General features: G+C 44.5%; 2 protein-coding genes across 4 annotated transcripts; one reads left to right on the top strand and one right to left on the bottom strand.

Annotated features, from left to right (window-relative positions):
* Window positions 1-259: 259 nt before the first annotated feature.
* LOC139572542 (octapeptide-repeat protein T2-like) lies at window positions 260-12,002 on the bottom strand. Its single transcript, XM_071395254.1, has 2 exons — window positions 11,382-12,002; window positions 260-346 (listed from the first exon to the last, which is right to left on the bottom strand). Exons 1-2 carry the CDS (start codon window positions 12,000-12,002, stop codon window positions 260-262), a joined length of 708 nt encoding a protein of 235 aa, XP_071251355.1.
* Window positions 12,003-15,557: 3,555 nt separating this feature from the next.
* sp8b (sp8 transcription factor b) lies at window positions 15,558-21,287 on the top strand. Of its 3 annotated transcripts, none has more exons than XM_071396065.1 (2): window positions 15,558-15,722; window positions 18,782-21,287. In XM_071396065.1, exons 1-2 carry the CDS (start codon window positions 15,639-15,641, stop codon window positions 20,117-20,119), a joined length of 1,422 nt encoding a protein of 473 aa, XP_071252166.1. In that variant the 5' UTR covers window positions 15,558-15,638; the 3' UTR covers window positions 20,120-21,287. The 3 variants fall into 3 exon arrangements, with proteins under 3 accessions (XP_071252166.1, XP_071252168.1, XP_071252165.1); XM_071396067.1 differs by lacking the exon at window positions 15,558-15,722 and adding an exon at window positions 17,978-18,247; XM_071396064.1 differs by lacking the exon at window positions 15,558-15,722 and adding an exon at window positions 18,254-18,540.

Below are 21,287 nucleotides of genomic sequence, written 5' to 3'. Positions count from 1 at the left end.
CATACCCCCCCCTCCCCCCACACCCTTCTTCTTACCAGAGAGATGTTTGTTTCTGTCGGCGCAATGCGTGAAGAAACCAGGTGGCTGTTCCGACTCCGATAGCGTGTCTCGAGTGAGCCACGTTTCCGTGAAACAAAGAACGTTACAATCTCTGATGCCTCTCTGGAAGGCAACCCTTGCTTGGATTTCGTCTACCTTGTTGTCAAGAGACTGGACGTTGGCGAGTAGTAAACTCGGGAGCGGTGCGAGATGTGCCCGTCTACGGAGCCTGACCAGAAGACCGCTTCTTCTGCCCCTCCTGCGGCGCTGTTGTTTTGGGTCGCCAGCTGGGATCCGATCCATTGTCCTGGGTTGTGGACCAAACAGAGGATCCGCTTCAGGAAAGTCGTATTCCTGGTTGTAATGTTGGTAAGTTGACATTGCTCTTATATCCAATAGTTCCTCCTGGCTGTATGTGATAAAACTTAAGATTTCCTGGGGTAACAATGTAAGAAATAATATGTAAAAAAACGAAATACTGCATAGTTTCCTGAACGCAAGCTAGCTAACTTTATTATTAGCAATGTTAGCTAGCTTATCAAGCTCGCTAAAATCGCATTGGTTGAAGAATTGGTCCGACTTCAAAAGCACTTGAACACAATCAAGTCAGACTAATGACTTTCCAATTCCAAGTTTCCCACTTCCCAAAAGCACACGAATGCCACATAAAGGCTAAAGCTCTGTAATAATGTGAGGTGTCTTCTCAATACCCACTCTCGTGACACAGCTTGAAATATATCAGAAATATATTCATTGTCCTTCATCCTCAATAACCAGGTGTCAAATCCCATATTCTTAGTGTTATCAAGTCCTGTATTTATCAAAACAATAGTCCTGAGGGTTTCTGTACTTACTACCCAGACGATAAAGATCATGTCATTCACTTAGAATGAGAATGCTATAATATTGTATACCATAGAATCCTCTATGACCCATATACTGTAGGGGTAGAGTTGATATGATTGCCAACATCCCTTTACAATATAGCCTAGTCTCCGTTGTGATCCTAATATTTTTGGTTAATGAGCCATAAAATATGTTCCTTGCTGTAATGTTGACCCCTTAATTATAAAGTATTGCTGCTATTAAAAAACAGTATATGTCATTCAGACAAAATAGTGGAGGAGGGGAGGAGGAGGGGATTAACGTTGTTAATTTATAAGCCTTCTCTCAATGTGATAAATCAACTGCAGATGTAGGATCTTAATTTGATCAGTCTTTTCTTACTGATCATTTTTTTGATAAGAAAATGGGATGATTATACAGTGCATTCGGGAAGTATTCAGACCCCTTGACTTTTCCCACATTTTATTACGTTACAGCCTTATTCTAAAATGAATTAAATTAAATAAAAGTAGAAAGACTTTTAGAAATTTGTGCAAATAAAAAAATACTAATAAATGAAATATCTAATTTACATAAGTATTCAGACCTTTTGCTGTGAGACTCAAAATTGAGCTCAGGTGCATCCTGTTTCCAGTATTCATCCATGAGATGTTTCTAGAACCTGATTGGAGTCCACCTGTGCTAAATTCAATTGAGTGGACATGATTTGGAAAGGCACACACCTGTCTGTATAAGGTCCCACAGTTGACAGTGCATGTCAGAGCAAAAACCAAGCCATGAGGTTGAAGGAATTGTTTGTAGAGCACAGAGACAGGATTGTGTCGAGGCACAGATCTGGTGAACTGTACCAAAACATTTCTGCAGCATTGAAGGTCCCAAAGAACACAGTGGCCTCCATCATTCTGAAATGGAAGAAGTTTTGAACCACCAAGACTCATCTTAGAGCTGGACGCTGGATGCTTTGGGGATGGTTTTCAGAGGCAGGGACTGGGAGACTAGTCAGGATCGAGGGAAAGATGAAAGAAGCAAAGTACAGAGAGATCCTTGATGAAAACCTGCTCCAGAGCGCTCAGGACCCCAGACTGGGGTGAAGGTTCACCTTCCAACAGGACAACGACCCTAAGCACACAGCCAAGACAACGCAGGAGTGGCTTCGTGACAAGTCTCTGAATGTCCTTGAGTGGCCCGGCCAGAGCCCGGAATTGAAACCCATCGAACATCTCTGGAGAGACCTGAAAATAGCTGTGCAGCGACGCTCCACATCCAACCTGACAGAGCTTGAAAGTACAGCATCTGCAGAGAAGAATGGGAGAAACTCCCCAAATACAGGTGTGCCAGGCCTATAGCGTCAGACCCAGGAAGACTGGAGGCTGTAATCACTGCCATAATGCTGAGTAAAGGGTCTGAATACTTATGTAAATGTGATTTTTCAGTTTTTTATTTAGAATAAATTAGCAAACATTTCTAAAAACCTGTTTTTGCTTTGTCAATATGGGCTATTATGTGTAGATTGATGAGAGTGGAAAAACTATTTCATACATTATAGAATAAGGCTGTAACGTAACAAAATGTGGGAAAAGTCAAGGGGTCTGAATACTTTACGAATGAACTGTACATCATAATCTGATCCACCTTCTATCTCACCCCCCTCCAACACCCCCTATCGTCATAACACAGTGACTGTGTCCCAAATTGCACCCTATTCCCGATATAGTGCACTACTTTTGACAGGAAACTTGACAAAAGAGGTGCATTATATAGGGAATAGGGTTCCATTTGGGACTGCCCCACTGTGTGAGCCTCTGCTGTATTAATGCACAGTGCTGTGAATGAGTGCACAAGAGAGTGGCCTGACTTTTAGTTAACGGTGTTGTGAGGGGGAAAAAATCAGATTAAACAATTAGTGTCAATTAGCCGGCGGCCAAATCATTCTGTAAACAATTGGTCTCTAGTGCCCTGCTTAATTACGGACGACTTTCAGCTCCTTATCATGAGGCGCGTCGCCCTGTGATTCATGTCCAACTCACGCCTGTCCCTCAAGCACCATCAATTATCCGCCAGTAAACAAATCCCCCAGAAGAAAAAATCACAACCACCCCGAGAGGGAGGCCTGATTAGCATAGCACCGTCTGCATCCTAAACGGCACCCTATTCCCTGGAGACCCTGGTCAGAAGTAGTGCACTATATGGGGAATATGGAGCAATTAGGGACCTAACCTCTATGTTATGTATGCAGGTCTGGCTGTCCTGTCTCCTGGCTGTCCTGTCTCCTGGCTGTCCTGTCTCCTGGCTGTCCTGTCTCCTGGCTGTCCTGTCTCCTGGCTGTCCTCTGCAGCTGCAGTAGAGAAAACCCAGTGGATGTAGTTAGGGACCATCCTGCCCTGATGACAGAGATGTAGTTAGGGACCATCCTGCCCTGATGACAGAGATGGACAGTGGATGTAGTTAGGGACCATCCTGCCCTGATGACAGAGATGTAGTTAGGGACCATCCTGCCCTGATGACAGAGATGGACAGTGGATGTAGTTAGGGACCATCCTGCCCTGATGACAGAGATGGACAGTGGATGTAGTTAGGGACCATCCTGCCCTGATGACAGAGATGGACAGTGGATGTAGTTAGAGTCCATCCTGCCCTGATGACAGAGATGGACAGTGGATGTAGTTAGGGACCATCCTGCCCTGATGACAGAGATGTAGTTAGGGACCATCCTGCCCTGATGACAGAGATGTAGTTAGGGACCATCCTGCCCTGATGACAGAGATGTAGTTAGGGACCATCCTGCCCTGATGACAGAGATGGACAGTGGATGTAGTTAGAGTCCATCCTGCCCTGATGACAGAGATGGACAGTGGATGTAGTTAGAGTCCATCCTGCCCTGATGACAGAGATGGACAGTGGATCTAGTTAGAGTCCATCCTGCCCTTATGACAGAGATGGACAGTGGATGTAGTTAGAGTCCATTCTGCCCTGATGACAGAGATGGACAGTGGATGTAGTTAGAGTCCATCCTGCCCTGATGACAGAGATGGACAGTGGATGTAGTTAGAGACCATCCTGCCCTGATGACAGAGATGGACAGTGGATGTAGTTAGGGACCATGCCAGATAAGAAAGGAGTCCATGACAAGGAGGCGGAATAGTGACCTTGTGTGGCCTGGTTCTGGTTCTGGTTCTGAATATGTATTGTACAGTGTGCATTTAGGCTGGGTTGCAGCAATAAAGATGTACCTTCAATTGAGTTAAATAACTGTTTAATCAAGTATCCAAAAATGTTATGCACCATATGCTGTCACGTTCTGACCTTTCATTTCCTTTGTTTTGTCTTTAGTTAGTATGGTCGGGGCGTGAGTTGGGCTGGGCAGTCTATGTTATGTGTTTCTATGTTTAGGTTTGTCAATTGGCCTGATATGGTTCTCAATCAGAGACAGGTGTTTTGCATTGTCTCTGATTGGGAACCATATTTAGGTCGCCTGTTTTCACTGTTGGTTTGTGGGTGTTTGTTTCCTGTGTCTGTGTTCGTGCCACACGGGACTGTTTCGGTTAGGTTACTTTGTTATTTTGTATATTTTGTCGTGTTCAGTTAATTATATTAAAACATGGACACTTACCACTCTGCGTCTTGGTCCGATCCCTGCTACACCTCCTCTTCAGACGAAGAGGAGGAAATCAGCAGTTACATATGCATTGTATCTGAAAATTTGTGAACGTAATGGAAAATAAAATGTCAAACCAAATCAAATGTTATTTATCACATGTGCCGAATACAACAGGTGTAGACCTTACCGTGAAATGCTGAATACAACAGGTGTAGACCTTACCGTGAAATGCTGAATACAACAGGTGTAGACCTTACCGTGAAATGCTTACTGACAAGCCCTAAACCAACCGTGCAGTTAAAAAAATATATAAGAGTTAAGACAAATATTTACTAGATAAACTAATGTAAAAACTAAAAGAGCAACAATAAAATAACAATAACGAGGCTATATACAGGGGGTACCGGTACCGAGTCAGTGTGCGGGGTAGAGGTTAGTAGAGGTAATTGAGGTAATATGTACATGTAGGTACAGTAGGGGTAAAGTGACTATGCATAGACAATAAAATAATAAACAGCGAGTAGCAGCAGCGTAAAAACAAAGGGGGGGTTAATGCATATAGGGTAGCCATTTGTTTATCTGTCCAGCAGTCTTATGGCTTGGGAGTTAAGAAGCCTTTTGGACCTAGTTTTGGTGCTCCGGTACTGCTTGCCATAACGGTAGCAGAGAGAACTGTCTATGACTGTGGTGGCTGGAGTCTTTGGCAATTTTTAGGACCCTCCTCTGACACCGCCTGGTACAGAGGTCCTGGATGGCAGGAAGCTTGGCCCCAGTGATGTACTGGGCCGGTACGCACTACCCTCTGTAGCGCTTTGCAGTCGGAGGCCGAGCAGTTGCCATACCAGGCGGTGATGCAACCAGTCAGGATGCTCTCGATGGTGCAGCTGTATAACTTTTTGAGGATCTGAGGACCCATGCCAAATAATTTCAGTCTCGTGAGAGGGAATAGGCGTTGTCTTGCCCTCTTCACGACTGTCTTGGTGTGTTTGGACCATGATAGTTTGTTGGTGATGTGGACACTCTCAACCTGCTCCACTACAGCCCCGTTGATGAGAATGGGGGCGTGGTCGGCCCTCCTTTTCCTGTAATCCACGATCATCTCCTTTGTCTTGATCACATTGAGGGAGAGGTTGTTGTCCTGGCACCACACTGCCAGGTCTGTGACCTCCTCCCTATAGGCTGTCTCATTGTTATTGGTGATCAGGCCCACCACTGTTGTGTCGTCTGCAAACTTAATGATGGTGTGGTGACTCATGACTATAATACTATCTCTGTCTTCTATACTGATATGCACTGCACTAAGTCATGTGTATTTCTGCACTAAGTCATGTGTATTTCTGCACTAAGCTATGTGCATAACTTCCCTAAGTCATGTGTATTACTGCACTAAGTCATGCGTATTACTGCACTAAGTCATCCGTATTACTGCACTAAGTCATGTGTATTACTGCACTAAGTCATGTGTATTACTTCACTAAGTCATGTGTATTACTTCACTAAGTCATGTGTATTACTTCACTAAGTCATGTGTATTACTTCACTAAGTCATGTGTATTACTTCACTAAGTCATGTGTATTACTGGTCTAAGTCATGTGTATTACTGCACTAAGTCATGTGTATTACTGCACTACGTCATAAGTATTACCACACTAAGTCATATATATATTATTGCACTAAGTCGTGTATTACCGCACTAAGTCGTGTCGTATTACTGCCCAAATCATGTGTATGACTGCACTAAGTCCTATGTATTACTGCACTAAGTCATGTGTACTACTGCCATATACAGTATTAATACAGTTTCTGACATGTTATTCTGTAATGCTGCCGTCAGACACTAGTCTTTATCCCAGTAGTTGTCAACATTGATAACTGGGGGTTAGGTTGGTTTGGAGATTATACAGACTGTCACAAAGGGGGACGACGGGCCGCATCCTCATCCATACCCTCTGAGACTGTGGCTGCATGTGTCAACTGTTGCAAACGACCATGGGGAGCACCTCAGACACACACACACACCACATACACGCGCAAAACGTGTTGCGGGAAGAGACCGCAGCAGGCGTGATGACATGTTAAATTACCCCAGTGATGTATAGCTTAATGAACCCCTTGTGTTGATCAGGCTCCACATTAATCAACAGCCATGAACAGATTCCCTTATTTTCTCAACGCTGCCTTGATAAACTGCAATTTCATTTAACCTTGGACAGCAACTTTAATAGCTTCCACAGGACAACTGTCAATACTTTCCTGGGTGTACAGTGATTAAATTGCAGGGCGAGAAGTGGGTCCCAGCTTCCTCCTCATACTCATCCCTCTATCCTCTCCCCTTCCTCCTCTATCTCTCCCTCCCTCCCCACCCACCCCCCTTTACTTCAAATCACAGTTTGTACTTCCACACTTGCACAGTCTGCATGTGTAGGTGCCACGTGAAGTGAAAACAGAAAACAGACATTTCGTGAAATCTCATAATAATCCAAAGAAATGCATTGTGGGTTTCTCCTTGACACATAAATTACATTGTCATTCTAGCAACAACCCATGAACATTACATGAATGTATTGCGTCCAAAGGAGTGAAAGAAAGCCAGCGAAACCTGTTCATGTTTTGGCAACCCACAAGATTGTGTTGCTGGGGTTACAAACCAACCTCACAGTTTATGTTTCTCTCAGCAAAGCAAAACATTGCTCCAAAATACCCCACACCACTTTGCTATTCTTCAAAGACGAAACAACACCAGAGACGTATTGGTTGCCACGGCAACAAATATCCTTGTAGAGACAATATAGATGTACACCAGGATACGCTGTTTAAAAAGCACTGAAGCCAAAGATATTGACACCAGTGGCCTCAGCCCTGTCATAGTGGTTTTCAGAGGTATCCACCACCCTTGTCAATTTAGCAGAAATGATCAGCCTGGAGAGGCATGCTAGCTGATTAAAACCAATTGTCAGGGAAGGACAAGGCAACCTCTTTACTGCATGATAAACTAACTTCATGGAAGCAGACAATCTCCCCCCTCAGGGAAATCGCTCCAGTTCTTAATTAAAGCATTGTGTTTTCGCTCAGCTTTCAGTATTATCTCCACGTGTACGTACTTGAGAGAAGAATAAGGACGTTACCAGGAAACTAAGACATCAGATGAAGAGAGATGACAGCAGAGGACCGGCCCTGTTGTCTGTCAACGTAGGATTATAGAGAGTTGAAATGTTTAGTACACATTCAGTAATTAAACGGAATAATGTTCTCGAAACGTGATAATTGTGTCACTGCTAACTCCCTCATACTAGAATATGTTCACAGGTTGTAACAATTGATCCTCCGTCACAATAGAATATGTTCACAGATTGGAAACTTTGATCCAATGTTCTGGAAAGATTGACTTATCTGAAAGATGTGTGACGTGGCGTTTCACAAGTTTATTATCACGTCCACAGCATTGTTTCCCTGCCGTCCTGCAGCTCTAAAGTCACAACTAAGGCAATGTGAACATCATCGTTGATATCGATTCATTGGCTACAGTTCACAAGTATAAAGAAACTACCCATTGGGCAAAAACTGGGTGAATCAATGTTGTTTCCACATCATTTCAACACAAACATTTTATGTGATGACGAAAAAGTAATCAACGTAAGGTAATTTCGTATGTTTTTCACCCAACTTTTAACCTAAATCCAACGACGTGACATTTTTGGTTGTTTTCATGTTGAATTCACGTTAGTTGACAACTCAACCAAATGTAAATCAAAACTAAACGTTGAACTGATGTCTGTGCCCAGTGGGTAGCTAAGTACTTTCTAAGCTAGCCATACTTCAGCCCCCATCCGTTCCGTTCAGTGAACTAACAAAACAAAGTAATGTGTATCTATTGTGTTCCATGGGTGACGTAACAAGGAAAGCAAACATTTCTCTCCTCCTGCTCGCCTTCTCCACCCACACTTGAGAGGTGATGGGCGAACACACAGACTTCCATTATTATCCCACACGGCCAGAATGCCTGCAGGCGGATAATTAGAGAAACTTGAAGAGCCAGGGCTAATCCTAGGTACTTGACTCTGTATGCCTGCCTGCCTCCCTCTCCGCCAGCCCGCCTGTCTCTTAGGCTGCCGCTCACACAGACAAAGTGTAACGCTTCGGCTCGCTGAATGCCAATAAGAGGACCTCGTGGCCTGCAGATGCACTAGTCAAACCAAATGGCAGCACAATATACTGTAAACTGCCTTATTGCTGGACGTGCCTCAGACGCAGCAATCTATCGCTCCAGTCATGTACCAATCACACAGCTGCTAGACATAGAAAAGAGTGAACGAGGCGTTATCAGCTAGGCCAACAGTTAATCAGGACTCCCTATAGGGATAACGCAACCACTTTGTATCTATCGTAGATGGCCAGTCATTTGCGTGAACTGTGAAGCGTATGTCAAATCAGAAGAAAACAAGACCTTCACACTGAACACACTACTGGAGAAGCTGTCTGAGTGTCTCCCAGCAGTGATACGTATTGATCCCACAGTGAGAGTCAAACACACAGGCAGCTTGGGGAACAACAGCGAGTGGCTTCATAGATAAGAATGTAATTACTATTATATCATATACGGTATGTATGGACCATACAGCCGACATTAAAGCCTAAATACGACCTAAAAGTAGCAACTAAACTTCCATAATGTCTCTTTTGTTCCTTCTGCTCCTTTTCCCTTGGTTCCTACAGTTGGATCTGGGCCTACATGCCTAACAGCCCAAGCAGCTGGAGACGTGCATCTAGGCTGATGTACATAGTCCCAGTGACAGACAGGTGTTAAGAGTGATCATTAGCACACCATCACTGCCATCATGGTCTTACAGCCTCCACCATCCTTCACTTCAGCCTCTGGGGACATGTGTTGTTTAGCGTACAATTAGCTTGATATTATACATAGGACCAATTATGTCCATGTAAATTACCCAGTAGCTCTCTTGCTGTTGAATCTTTTCCCTGTAAACTTAGAAACGTACTGCGTTGCGTCAGCAACACCTGTGCAGGAAACAGGGAATAAGGTGCTGTTGTGGCTTGTTAAAACTCTAAAATAGAACCATTGAGCTAACTAGGACATGGTCCGCAAGGAAGTAAAGCATTTATCAACTATATTCCATTACCTAACTATTACATTGCCATAGAAAAGCTCTTTTAAAAAAAAAATGAAACCTAAAACATTTGATGACACTATTTCCCTCCAAAAGAAGCTAAGATAAAAGGGGGGTAAAAAGCCTTTGGAGGCCCCAGCCCCAGTCCATTCATCCCTGAACCAAAGAGCTCCTGCTAGACAATACCGCCAGCAGCTGGCTGATCGATATGCCACAAAAGATCAGAGGTTAAGGCAGTCAAAAGATTGTTAACTAGCCATTTTATCTGCCAGACATTTATATCATTGTTTATGGTCCAGTGCTTCTCTTCAGTACAGGCCATGCTGCACACCTGTGCCTGGAACACTATGAGGGAACACTATTTTCCCACTGTTGATGACCTCCTGGCCTGGCCCAGAAAAGCTGCCTGCCACACCACTCTCTCTCTGACTGAAGTGACATCCCCAGATAAAGTAGATTCCTTCAAAACGTGTACAAAATAAATAAGGAGAGTTGCACGCTCTATAAAATCTCCCAATACTCTAATGGATCAACACCAGAGTTTCAGCAGCAAACATTTTGCATGTCTTTGAGAGCTTTTAAAAATAGAATCATTATAATAGCTTTGCTTGGTTTTTCAGAATGCTAGCTACAGTTTCAATGTTATTTCATAACAATGTCTTCAAGTTGTGTGATGTCTGTAATGACTATACGTAGGTAAATCTAGCCAACTCACCGTGATAAGATATTTAGGAGCTTTTAAATCTCTTCTGAGCGGAGCACCACCCACTGATACTAATTTACTGATACAGAGTTGGATGTGATGTGAAAGGCACTGAAATAAGCTCAATTACACTGTATGTTGCATTGTTGCATGACACTGTGATTCTAAAGTATATTTACTCTCAATCAAAATATGGTCATCTGTGTGTGTGTGTGTGTGTGTGTGTGTGTGTGTGTGTGTGTGTGTGTGTGTGTGTGTGTGTGTGTGTGTGTGTGTGTGTGTGTGTGTGATACTTGAGTGCTTGAGTGCAACCATCTATACATGCATGTGAGTATCTCTGTGCATGTGTGTATGTGTTTATATGTGTTTATGTGTGAATGTGTGTATGTGTGTATGTGTGTATGTGTTTATATGTGTGTATGTGTTTATATGTGTGTATGTGTTTATATGTGTGTATGTGTTTATATGTGTTTATATGTGTGTATGTGTTTATATGTGTTTATATGTGTGTATGTGTTTATATGTGTGTATGTGTTTATATGTGTGTATGTGTTTATATGTGTGCATGTGTGTATGTGTGTATGTGTTTATATGTGTGTATGTGTGTATGTGTTTATGTGTGTATGTGTGTATGTGTGTATGTGTTTATATGTGTGTATGTGTGCATGTGTGTATGTGTTTATGTGTGTATGTGTTTATGTGTGTATGTGTTTATGTGTGTATGTGTTTATGTGTGTATGTGTTTATATGTGTGTATGTGTTTATATGTGTGTATGTGTTTATATGTGTTTATATGTGTGTATGTGTTTATATGTGAGTATGTGTTTATATGTGTGTTTATGTGTGTTTGTGTGTTTATGTGTGTTTATGTGTGTTTATGTGTGTTTATATGTGTTTATACGTGTTTATGTGTTTATGTGTGTATGTGTTTGTATGTGTTTATATGTGTTTATATGTGTGTATGTGTTTATATGTGTTTGTGTGTTTATATGTGTGTATGTGTTTATATGTGTTTATATGTGTGTATGTGTTTATGTGTGCCTGCATCTCTGAACCACAACAGTATACTGTGGAACACATGGGTTGTTTGCTGCCCCGACTGTGTCCCTGGCTCTCTGTGTCCCTGGCTCTCTGTGTCCCTCGCTCTCTGTGTCCCTCGCTCTCTGTGTCCCTGGCTCTCTGTGTCCCTGGCTCTCTGTGTCCCTGGCTCTCTGTGTCCCTGGCTCTCTGTGTCCCTGGCTCTCTGTGTCCCTGGCTCTCTGTGTCCCTAGTTCTCTGTGTCCCTGGCTCTCTGTGTCCCTGGCTCTCTGTGTCCCTGGCTCTCTGTGTCCCTGGCTCTCTGTGTCCCTGGCTCTCTGTGTCCCTGGCTCTCTGTGTCCCTGGCTCTCTGTGTCCCTGGCTCTCTGTGTCCCTGGCTCTCTGTGTCCCTGGCTCTCTGTGTCCCTGGCTCTCTGTGTCCCTGGCTCTCTGTGTCCCTGGCTCTCTGTGTCCCTGGCTCTCTGTGTCCCTGGCTCTCTGTGTCCCTAGTTCTCTGTGTCCCTGGCTCTTTGTGTCCCTGGCTCTCTGTGTCCCTAGTTCTCTGTGTCCCTGGCTCTCTGTGTCCCTGGCTCTCTGTGTCCCTGGCTCTCTGTGTCCCTGGCTCTCTGTGTCCCTGGCTCTCTGTGTCCCTGGCTCTGTCCCTGGATGCATTCTAAATGGCACCCTTTTCCCTATAGGGCTCTGGTCAAAAGTAGTGCACTATATAGGGAATAGGGTGCTATTTGGAACACACAACCTCTGTGTCCCTGCTGGCTTGCTGGGAGAGGGGAGGCCCTCAGTGAGTGTGGCTCACCCAGGCGGAGACAGGCTTCCTGCACATCCTTTGTCACACCATTTGGGCCCTTGTGTCTGTGGCTCCCCTGCTTCAGACCTACTTGGCAGCTCACATGGCAGACAGACATCTGCTCCTCCTAACCTCCTGCATGGTGAACAGAGAGAGAGGAGAGGAGAGGAGAGGAGAGGAGAGGAGAGGAGAGGAGAGGAGAGGAGAGGAGAGGAGAGGAGAGGAGAGGAGAGGAGAGAAGAGAGGAGAGGAGAGAAGAGAGGAGAGGAGAGAACCACCACTAGCCCACACCAGCAGTCAGTCAGTCAAAAACACTTGTGTCCCCATATCCTGTTCTGTCACTCGAGTTAACACCATGCTCTAGATATGATCACATCTATGGGCAGAGTGAGTAACAATAGTGGAATAGTGGAGTCGCTCAAAAACACTGTCCTGAAATCCTATTATATCACTTGAGATATATTGCATAAAACAACTTAGCATAGGCTAAGTATGATATGGTTGAAACATGAGTTTGATAGGCATCTGTAAGCTACCCTAGGACACTCAACTCTTTATTTCTCTTGTAACTTAATTTAACAGTCCGAAGTGGAATGAGGTGGTGCCCCTAAACCCACAAACAATGGTTTAGTTTTTGTTATTCTTCCAAGACAATTATTTGCATGGTTTTATGCAAAAATCTAATTTCACCATGATAGTGGACTAATTGCTGTGGCAAGCCTCAACCTGCAGTTTACTTCCGAGCATGGATCTACAGCAGTAAGAGCCCGAGATGATCGAGTTGCTTTGTAATCACCACATTTAGAGTAAAGTTCTCCATCCCTTTCATCCGGCTACTTCCCCCTCAGACTCTCCTTCCCTTCATTTTCTATGCAGAATAATTCTAAAGAAGACAATATTGAGCACATTTTGTTCGTGCTCAGCGGCCCTGAATAACGCGGTCATTATGGCGGTGAAAGCGACAGGTTTGGAGTTTGATTTCATGATGGTAATATAGTCCATGCGTGTAGGAGAAAGAACGCCCTGAATGGGGACATCTGTTCAATGTGACGTACAGTTAGTGGGGAGATAGGCGATCAGAAAGAACAACCTGCGCCCGGACTCACCATGTGAACTCAGGCCAACCCAGCCTCACTGTGACAGGAAGGTTTATGGGAGAGAGTCTGTGCCCGGCCTCACCATGTGAACTCAGGCCAACCCAGCCTCACTGTGACAGGAAGGTTTATGGGAGAGAGTCTGTGCCCGGCCTCACCATGTGAACTCAGGCCAACCCAGCCTCACTGTGACAGGAAGGTTTATGGGAGAGAGTCTGTGCCCGGCCTCACCATGTGAACTCAGGCCAACCCAGCCTCACTGTGACAGGAAGGTTTATGGGAGAGAGTCTGTGCCCGGCCTCACCATGTGAACTCAGGCCAACCCAGCCTCACTGTGACAGGAAGGTTTATGGGAGAGAGTCTGTGCCCGGCCTCACCATGTGAACTCAGGCCAACCCAGCCTCACTGTGACTGGAAGGTTTATGGGAGAGAGTCTGTGCCCGGCCTCACCATGTGAACTCAGGCCAACCCAGCCTCACTGTGACTGGAAGGTTTATGGGAGAGAGTCTGTGCCCGGCCTCACCATGTGAACTCAGGCCAACCCAGCCTCACTGTGACTGGAGGGTTTATGGGAGAGAGTCTGTGCCCGGCCTCACCATGTGAACTCAGGCCAACCCAGCCTCACTGTGACGGGAAGGTTTATGGGAGAGAGTCTGTGCCCGGCCTCACCATGTGAACTCAGGCCAACCCAGCCTCACTGTGACGGGAAGGTTTATGGGAGAGAGTCTGTGCCCGGCCTCACCATGTGAACTCAGGCCAACCCAGCCTCACTGTGACAGGAAGGTTTATGGGAGAGAGTCTGTGCCCGACCTCACCATGTGAACTCAGGCCAACCCAGCCTCACTGTGACAGGAAGGTTTATGGGAGAGAGTCTGTGCCTGGCCTCACCATGTGAACTCAGGCCAACCCAGCCTCACTGTGACGGGAAGGTTTATGGGAGAGAGTCTGTGCCCGGCCTCACCATGTGAACTCAGGCCAACCCAGCCTCACTGTGACAGGAAAGTTTATGGGAGAGAGTCTGTGCCCGGCCTCACCATGTGAACTCAGGCCAACCCAGCCTCACTGTGACAGGAAGGTTTATGGGAGAGAGTCTGTGCCCGGCCTCACCATGTGAACTCAGAACAACCCAGCCTCACTGTGACAGGAAGGTTTATGGGAGAGAGTCTGTGCCTGGCCTCACCATGTGAACTCAGGCCAACCCAGCCTCACTGTGACAGGAAGGTTTATGGGGAGAGTCTGTGCCCGGCCTCACCATGTGAACTCAGGCCAACCCACCCTCACTGTGACAGGAAGGTTTATGGGAGAGAGTCTGTGCCCGGCCTCACCATGTGAACTCAGGCCAACCCAGCCTCACTGTGACGGGAAGGTTTATGGGAGAGAGTCTGTGCCCGGCCTCACCATGTGAACTCAGGCCAACCCAGCCTCACTGTGACGGGAAGGTTTATGGGAGAGAGTCTGTGCCCGGCCTCACCATGTGAACTCAGGCCAACCCAGCCTCACTGTGACGGGAAGGTTTATGGGAGAGAGTCTGTGCCCGGCCTCACCATGTGAACTCAGGCCAACCCAGCCTCACTGTGACAGGAAGGTTTATGGGAGAGAGTCTGTGCCCGGCCTCACCATGTGAACTCAGGCCAACCCAGCCTCACTGTGACAGGAAGGTTTATGGGAGAGAGTCTGTGCCCGGCCTCACCATGTGAACTCAGGCCAACCCAGCCTCACTGTGACGGGAAGGTTTATGGGAGATAGTCTGTGCCCGGCCTCACCATGTGAACTCAGGCCAACCCAGCCTCACTGTGACAGGAAGGTTTATGGGAGAGAGTCTGTGCGCACAACTAGCCGACAAAGGGAATTGTATTAATTGTAAAATACGGATCGGTAAAACCACCCTAGTAAACATGTGAAAGTCAATTGACCATTTGGAAGTGTCCAATCTCTCTCTACCATCAATGATGTAGTTGTCCATCAGTGACATGTTGAAACATGTTGCATGGGGAACTGTTATCTTGCTGACCTATCAAATCAGTCTGCTTGATAAGTCAACCCAGCAATTTGTCAATGTGACATACCATGGTTTCCACACATGGGGACTTGTTTAAAAAGATAACCTCTACACCTTCCCCCATCATAGCAAAACGCAGCATCACATTTCTGCATCCCTTATGTTAGCTCTCATACCTACCTGGGATATTTATGTCAGCACATGTTAGCTCTCATACCTACCTGGGATATTTAGGTAAGCACATGACTGCGCAACCTTGTCAGTTGGCTTGAACACATGTTGTGATTAGACCACCGGTGGACGAGCAAGCCTCTCTCTCCTCAGTTATTCCTAATTAAACGCAATTCCCAAAGTACCATTTATCTTGCAGGAGACAGGGTCTACTGTTGTACCGCCTGCGGGTGGAGGGGATGCAGCGCTGCGCTCAGCCTCGTGCACTACAGACAGAAACATCGAGGGTCAATCGATATCAATATGGCGCCGAGTGGAGCACGGTATGTAAGCCTCTATCTAGGCTACACATTGTATTTTTCGAATAATTTGGTGTATCTGTTTAACGTTTTCGGACGTTTTGTTGTTGTTGTCGTTATTTGACCTAAATTGTTTTAGGGAGAAATGACGTCAACTAATCAACTGATTGAGTTCTAGTATAGCGTGTACTTCTGTTCTTATGGAAACTCTGTATTGCTTTTTTATGGTTATCATAAATATTAAATAGCATATTAGTGAGTTTTAAGTTTAATATTGGAGACCCAGTTTTCTCGAAATTATAAGCTAAATGAATGGGTTGCATTAATTAAGCTACAGGCAGGTTTTACAAATGTAAAGTTAGATTTATTTTCAGAGAAGGTTTCTATTTGAATGTTTGCAGAAATTACAGTCAATAATAACCAATGATAACATGTAAAACTGAGATGTGAAGAACTCAAAAGAGAAATACAAAGTCGTTTTTTTAACATAGGCCTACTACAATTGTTAAACTATTTCTACAGTTATTGCATGAACACGAGAAATTATTGTCAATATTAGACAGGTGCATAGACATGATACAACTGTTACTTAGGCGATATCAACTACATGTATAGTAATCATTCTTAGTCCAATGCTCTCTGTTACTTAGCCTAGATATTTATTTATTTCATATTTGTTTTTCCAGCACTATGGACACATTTTGACTGCACCTTGTTCGCTCTAGCAGCGTAAATTAAATCCAAAAAGCTGTTGTCCAATCGAAGAAACAGAGGAATTAATCAGATAGTCCATCTATCACACAGTGTAATAAAGGAAGCGACATGGGTTAGGCAGATGATGTGATGAATAATCCCTGGTCGTTTTAATTAACTTTTCGCTGTCTTGTAATGATCAAGCTGGTCAACAGACCCGGTCAATAAGCATGTTAATATCAAACATATAAAACTACGCATGATTAAAAACCTCCTGCGTTATTAAATTTGAAATTCAAATGAAATGTATGCTGCCAATGCACACTGCATGCTAATATAGCGAGGGGAAGAGAGAGAGAATGATAGAGAGAGAGAGCGGCAGAGAAAAATGAGAGTCCCCGGGTTGTTAAGGCCTTCAAGTCCCTGTTATGTAACGAACGGAAGCTATTATTATTATTATGTACATGTACTTAGCTACATGGGCTCATAACAGTTGAGATGCGATGGAACATATTCGATATTATCAAAATAGCTTTTAATTTTATATTTGATCGAATGTGTAAGATCCGCATAGGCTGTACGAAAACAGACAGAAATGTGCATTGTATCGCTGTAATGCGCCTGTAGGCTACACTGTTTAATCTAAGATCACATTGATTAATTATCAACGATATAATGAGGCTAACCAGATCTCACCTGGACACACAACACAGGGAAAGGTAAGAATGATTAAATTAAATGAAGTTAATTTCCTTTTATTTTAGATGTGGTCTGTTCTCCTTTATGCCTCCTCCATCTCTCTTTCTACACACACACACACACACACACACACACACACACACACACACACACACACACACACACACACACACACACACACACACACACACACACACACACACACACACACACACACACACACACACACACACACACACACACACACACACACTGTAACTCCATGGACTGATGTACCAATGTAAACGAACTAGTTAAATTAAGTGTATAATTATTTTGTCATACTATGAAGTTAATGATAAAGTCAGTCATCTATTTTCTGGAATGCAGTGCATTGTAGTTTTAATCAAAATTGTCAAAATAATTGAATGCAATTACAGTAAAGTGACATTTTCAAATAAGGTAATATTGGTCCTGCATGTGAAAACAGTGGAGTCTTTTGTAGGCTTCATAATCGTTGTTCTCATGAATTACTTAAAAGTAATGACAACAACATGAATGTAAAACTTCGAAGGGAAATACGCCACAGAAGGTTAGCTAAGACATTTATGGCCTCAATGTAACACTGGTAGAAAGTGAAGCAAAAGTTTTGAAAAAAGGGATTGAAAATCTCCTAAATAGTCATATACAAATGTTTGATACCACTGTAATAACACCAAACTATAAATAACAATAACAGCAACAACGAATAATAACCTAATAACAATAATTACGATAACAATAAATAATAGCACAAGTAGTCTCATTTTAATCGTAAATAAATACAATTCCCAAATGTCCTCTTTCAGATTTCAATAAGTAATTATTTTCACTCTCATTTAACTTTACCTTCTTCCGTTCTTTTATTATGAAGAGGGTGGTGAAGGGGTGGAGAGCTGTCTGAAGTAGTCTACTGATGACCTCACGTTAGAATGTGGCAGTGTGGTGGAACAGAGGCGCTGATTGGTCGCCCGTGTCACAGCGGTACTTCAAAGCCGGAGAGGACCTACAATTGTGGTGGAATGGGCGGAACACATCATTGTATTGCACACCTCTAAAAAAAACACTGCTGTGATTCATAAATATAAAAAGATCCTCTGAGGAGGGCACTTTTTGTGATGGCAACTTCACTTCTAGGGGTGAGTCTAAGGGGTTTCTTGCTGGTTTAATTAGTTATTTTATTGTCCAGCGGAGGGGATTAACATTGCTTCCGTCACACTAGGAAAGACAGTTCGTTGATTATGTTTTAAGCAAGTGGGTCACGAGTAAAAAGCTGAGATTCATTTCGCAACGACAGAGAGACGCGTCCGGGATATAACTTTCTACTGATGTGCACAAGACGCGCATGTTGTTGTGCATGTCATATATAACGTCATTTAATAGTTTTGTTATAGCTACATTTTGGTGCGTTCTATTTCATCTCAGTCTACAGGTATGTTATGACTCTGTTATGACTTGGAAAAGATGCCTGTTTAAACTGTCCCGCTAGTTGGTCTATTGCAAATGGAAATAGTTTACAAAGTAGCTTTTGCATTAGCACGGAATGAACTTTTCACCGACCAAATAATAATTGTTATTGTAGCTTACTATAGGAAAGGCTATTAGGCACCAACTGACCAAGCAAACTGAAAGGTTCGTTATCGATATCAACATGTTGTTTCTTGTCATTTCAGGAGGAGCCGAGGCTAGGATCGACTCCTTTAGCCATGTTGGCTGCGACATGCAACAAGATAGGGAGTCCGAGCCCATCACCATCCTCCATTTCGGATAATTCTTCATCTTTTGGGAAAGGCTTCCACCCGTGGAAGCGAGCCACCGCCAGCAGCTGCAGCCTTGGGTCCGGCCTGTCCGGGTTTGGAGTGTCCCGTAACGGAGCTGGTCTATCGGACTCGTTTGGCACCAACAGCTCTCCCGGATCCAGTGCCTTCTCCCTAACGTCCGGCAACTCATCCACGCCCCACTTTGGAAACGACTATTCTGTATTTCAGGCCTCCGTTACAAACAGTTCTCAAGAACCCAGCCATCAGCCCGTCTTCATTTCCAAGGTGCACTCCTCAGTGGACAGTCTGCAAGGCATCTACCCGAGAATGAGCGTTGCACATCCGTACGAGTCCTGGTTCAAGTCGTCCCATCATGGTATCCCCACAGGAGAGGTTGGCACCACCGGCGCGTCTGCATGGTGGGATGTGGGAGCGGGTTGGATTGATGTTCAGAACCCGAGTGGAGCAGCTCTACAGTCCTCGTTGCACTCCGGTGGACTCCAGACGTCGTTACACTCTCCTTTAGGGGGCTACAATTCCGATTACTCCAGCCTAAGTCACTCAGCCTTCAGTACAAGTCCCTCTCCACACCTTTTGACAACCGGACAACACCTGATGGACGGTTACAAGCCGGTGTTATCCTCTTATCCAGACTCCAGTCCGTCTCCATTAGGCGGAGCAGGGGGGACTATGTTATCTGGGGGGCCAACGGCCTCTCTAGCGGGGTCTCCCCGGTCCTCCGCACGGCGCTACTCTGGCAGAGCCACCTGCGACTGTCCCAACTGTCAGGAGTCGGAGAGGCTGGGGCCGGCGGGAGCAAGTCTGCGGAGGAAAGGGCTCCATAGCTGTCACATTCCGGGCTGTGGTAAGGTTTACGGCAAAACGTCGCACCTCAAGGCGCACTTGAGGTGGCACACCGGAGAGAGACCGTTTGTGTGTAATTGGCTGTTTTGCGGAAAGAGGTTTACGCGCTCTGACGAGCTCCAGCGACACTTGCGCACGCACACCGGGGAGAAAAGATTCGCCTGTCCGGTCTGCAACAAGAGGTTTATGCGGAGCGACCATCTGAGTAAACACGTAAAGACTCACAGCGCCGGGGGCTCCGCCGGGTCTGGCTCTGGCAGCGGGGGAAAGAGGGGAAGCGATACCGACAGTGAGCACAGCGCCCCGGGGAGTCCTCGATGCCATTCCCCCGACCTGTTGCAAGCTCCCGAATCTACCCCGGGAACTGGAAACGAACGGCCTTTCTAAACTCTCTGACTAAGTATAATATCTGAGAAAAACATATGATCTGAGGGAAATGGCTAAACTACAGTGGACATACGTCGAGTATGCGTAATTATGCTAATGTGTGCAAGTTGAGTTAATCAAGTGATTTAGACTACTGATCAAATGATATCTCCTAGTAGCCTATTGATGACGTGGGGTGTACAGGTCAAATACAGTACTGGTAAAGTAATCTTGAAGGCACACTGGAACACTGGGGCACAATGTAAACGCATCAATGTTCTTCTAACGCACAGACTGATCCAACCGGGGAGGCCTATACTTTGGTGTATGTACCCGTTTTGAGTGTTTTTACGCAACATGGTTATTACATGGGTATTACAATAAGCAAGAAATAGACAACGTTGTTCTATCACTTGGTGATAATATGTGTCCTGCAATATCGTGTTACTGCTGTGCTGACGTACTTTTATTCAAAACCAAACTGTGGCACTTTATTAGCCTGTTGAACAGTGAAATGATCAGTACGCGTCCTTTTCGACGGCTCCTTTGTAAGAACAAATCACTGTAGCTGTCTATGTGCGGTGATCCACGTTTTCTTTATGTCCTAATCTACCCTATCGAACACATCCCCTGTTTATTAATAATGGAGGAAAAGTTATGTCGCCCGTTGATTAAACGCTCCACGGAAACTATCAGAAAGAGCCTGACCAAGTTTGTAATAAATACTTACTTATTTCACGTCACTGCAAGGCTGTATATAATGAGAAATGTAATAGCCTAGAAAATTATTCCGCACCAATGTAAAGGTGAGTTATGTACTTGTCCATGAGACGATTTTGTATAGTCATTTCTAGTTGTACATTTGGCTCTAGTAAATATCTGAACATGTACGGAAGTGTATTTTGACATTATTGTTTTATTTTGTTTTGTTTGTTTGTCAGGCTATAAAAAATGTTATTGTGGGGAGTTATATTTAACCACAAGTTTTACTTGTATTTCTGAGTCTTTTAATAGACGCACTTTGAATTTATTTGTAAGATGATTTCGAAATCATTCACTGTTTATTATTCTCATCTTTTAATTTAAGTAAGCATGTTGTAAAGTGACGTTAAATTCACAAGCATCATTTCTCAGAGACTGGCTTTCTAATTTAAGCCACTCAATAAAGTCGGTATGGATTCAGAATCAA

This window comes from Salvelinus alpinus, chromosome 4 (genome assembly GCF_045679555.1).
Source record: "Salvelinus alpinus chromosome 4, SLU_Salpinus.1, whole genome shotgun sequence".
In the NCBI taxonomy this organism is placed as follows: Eukaryota; Metazoa; Chordata; class Actinopteri; order Salmoniformes; family Salmonidae; genus Salvelinus; species Salvelinus alpinus.
Note: the sequence above shows the minus strand (reverse complement) of the source record. Positions and strands in the feature narration are given on the sequence as shown.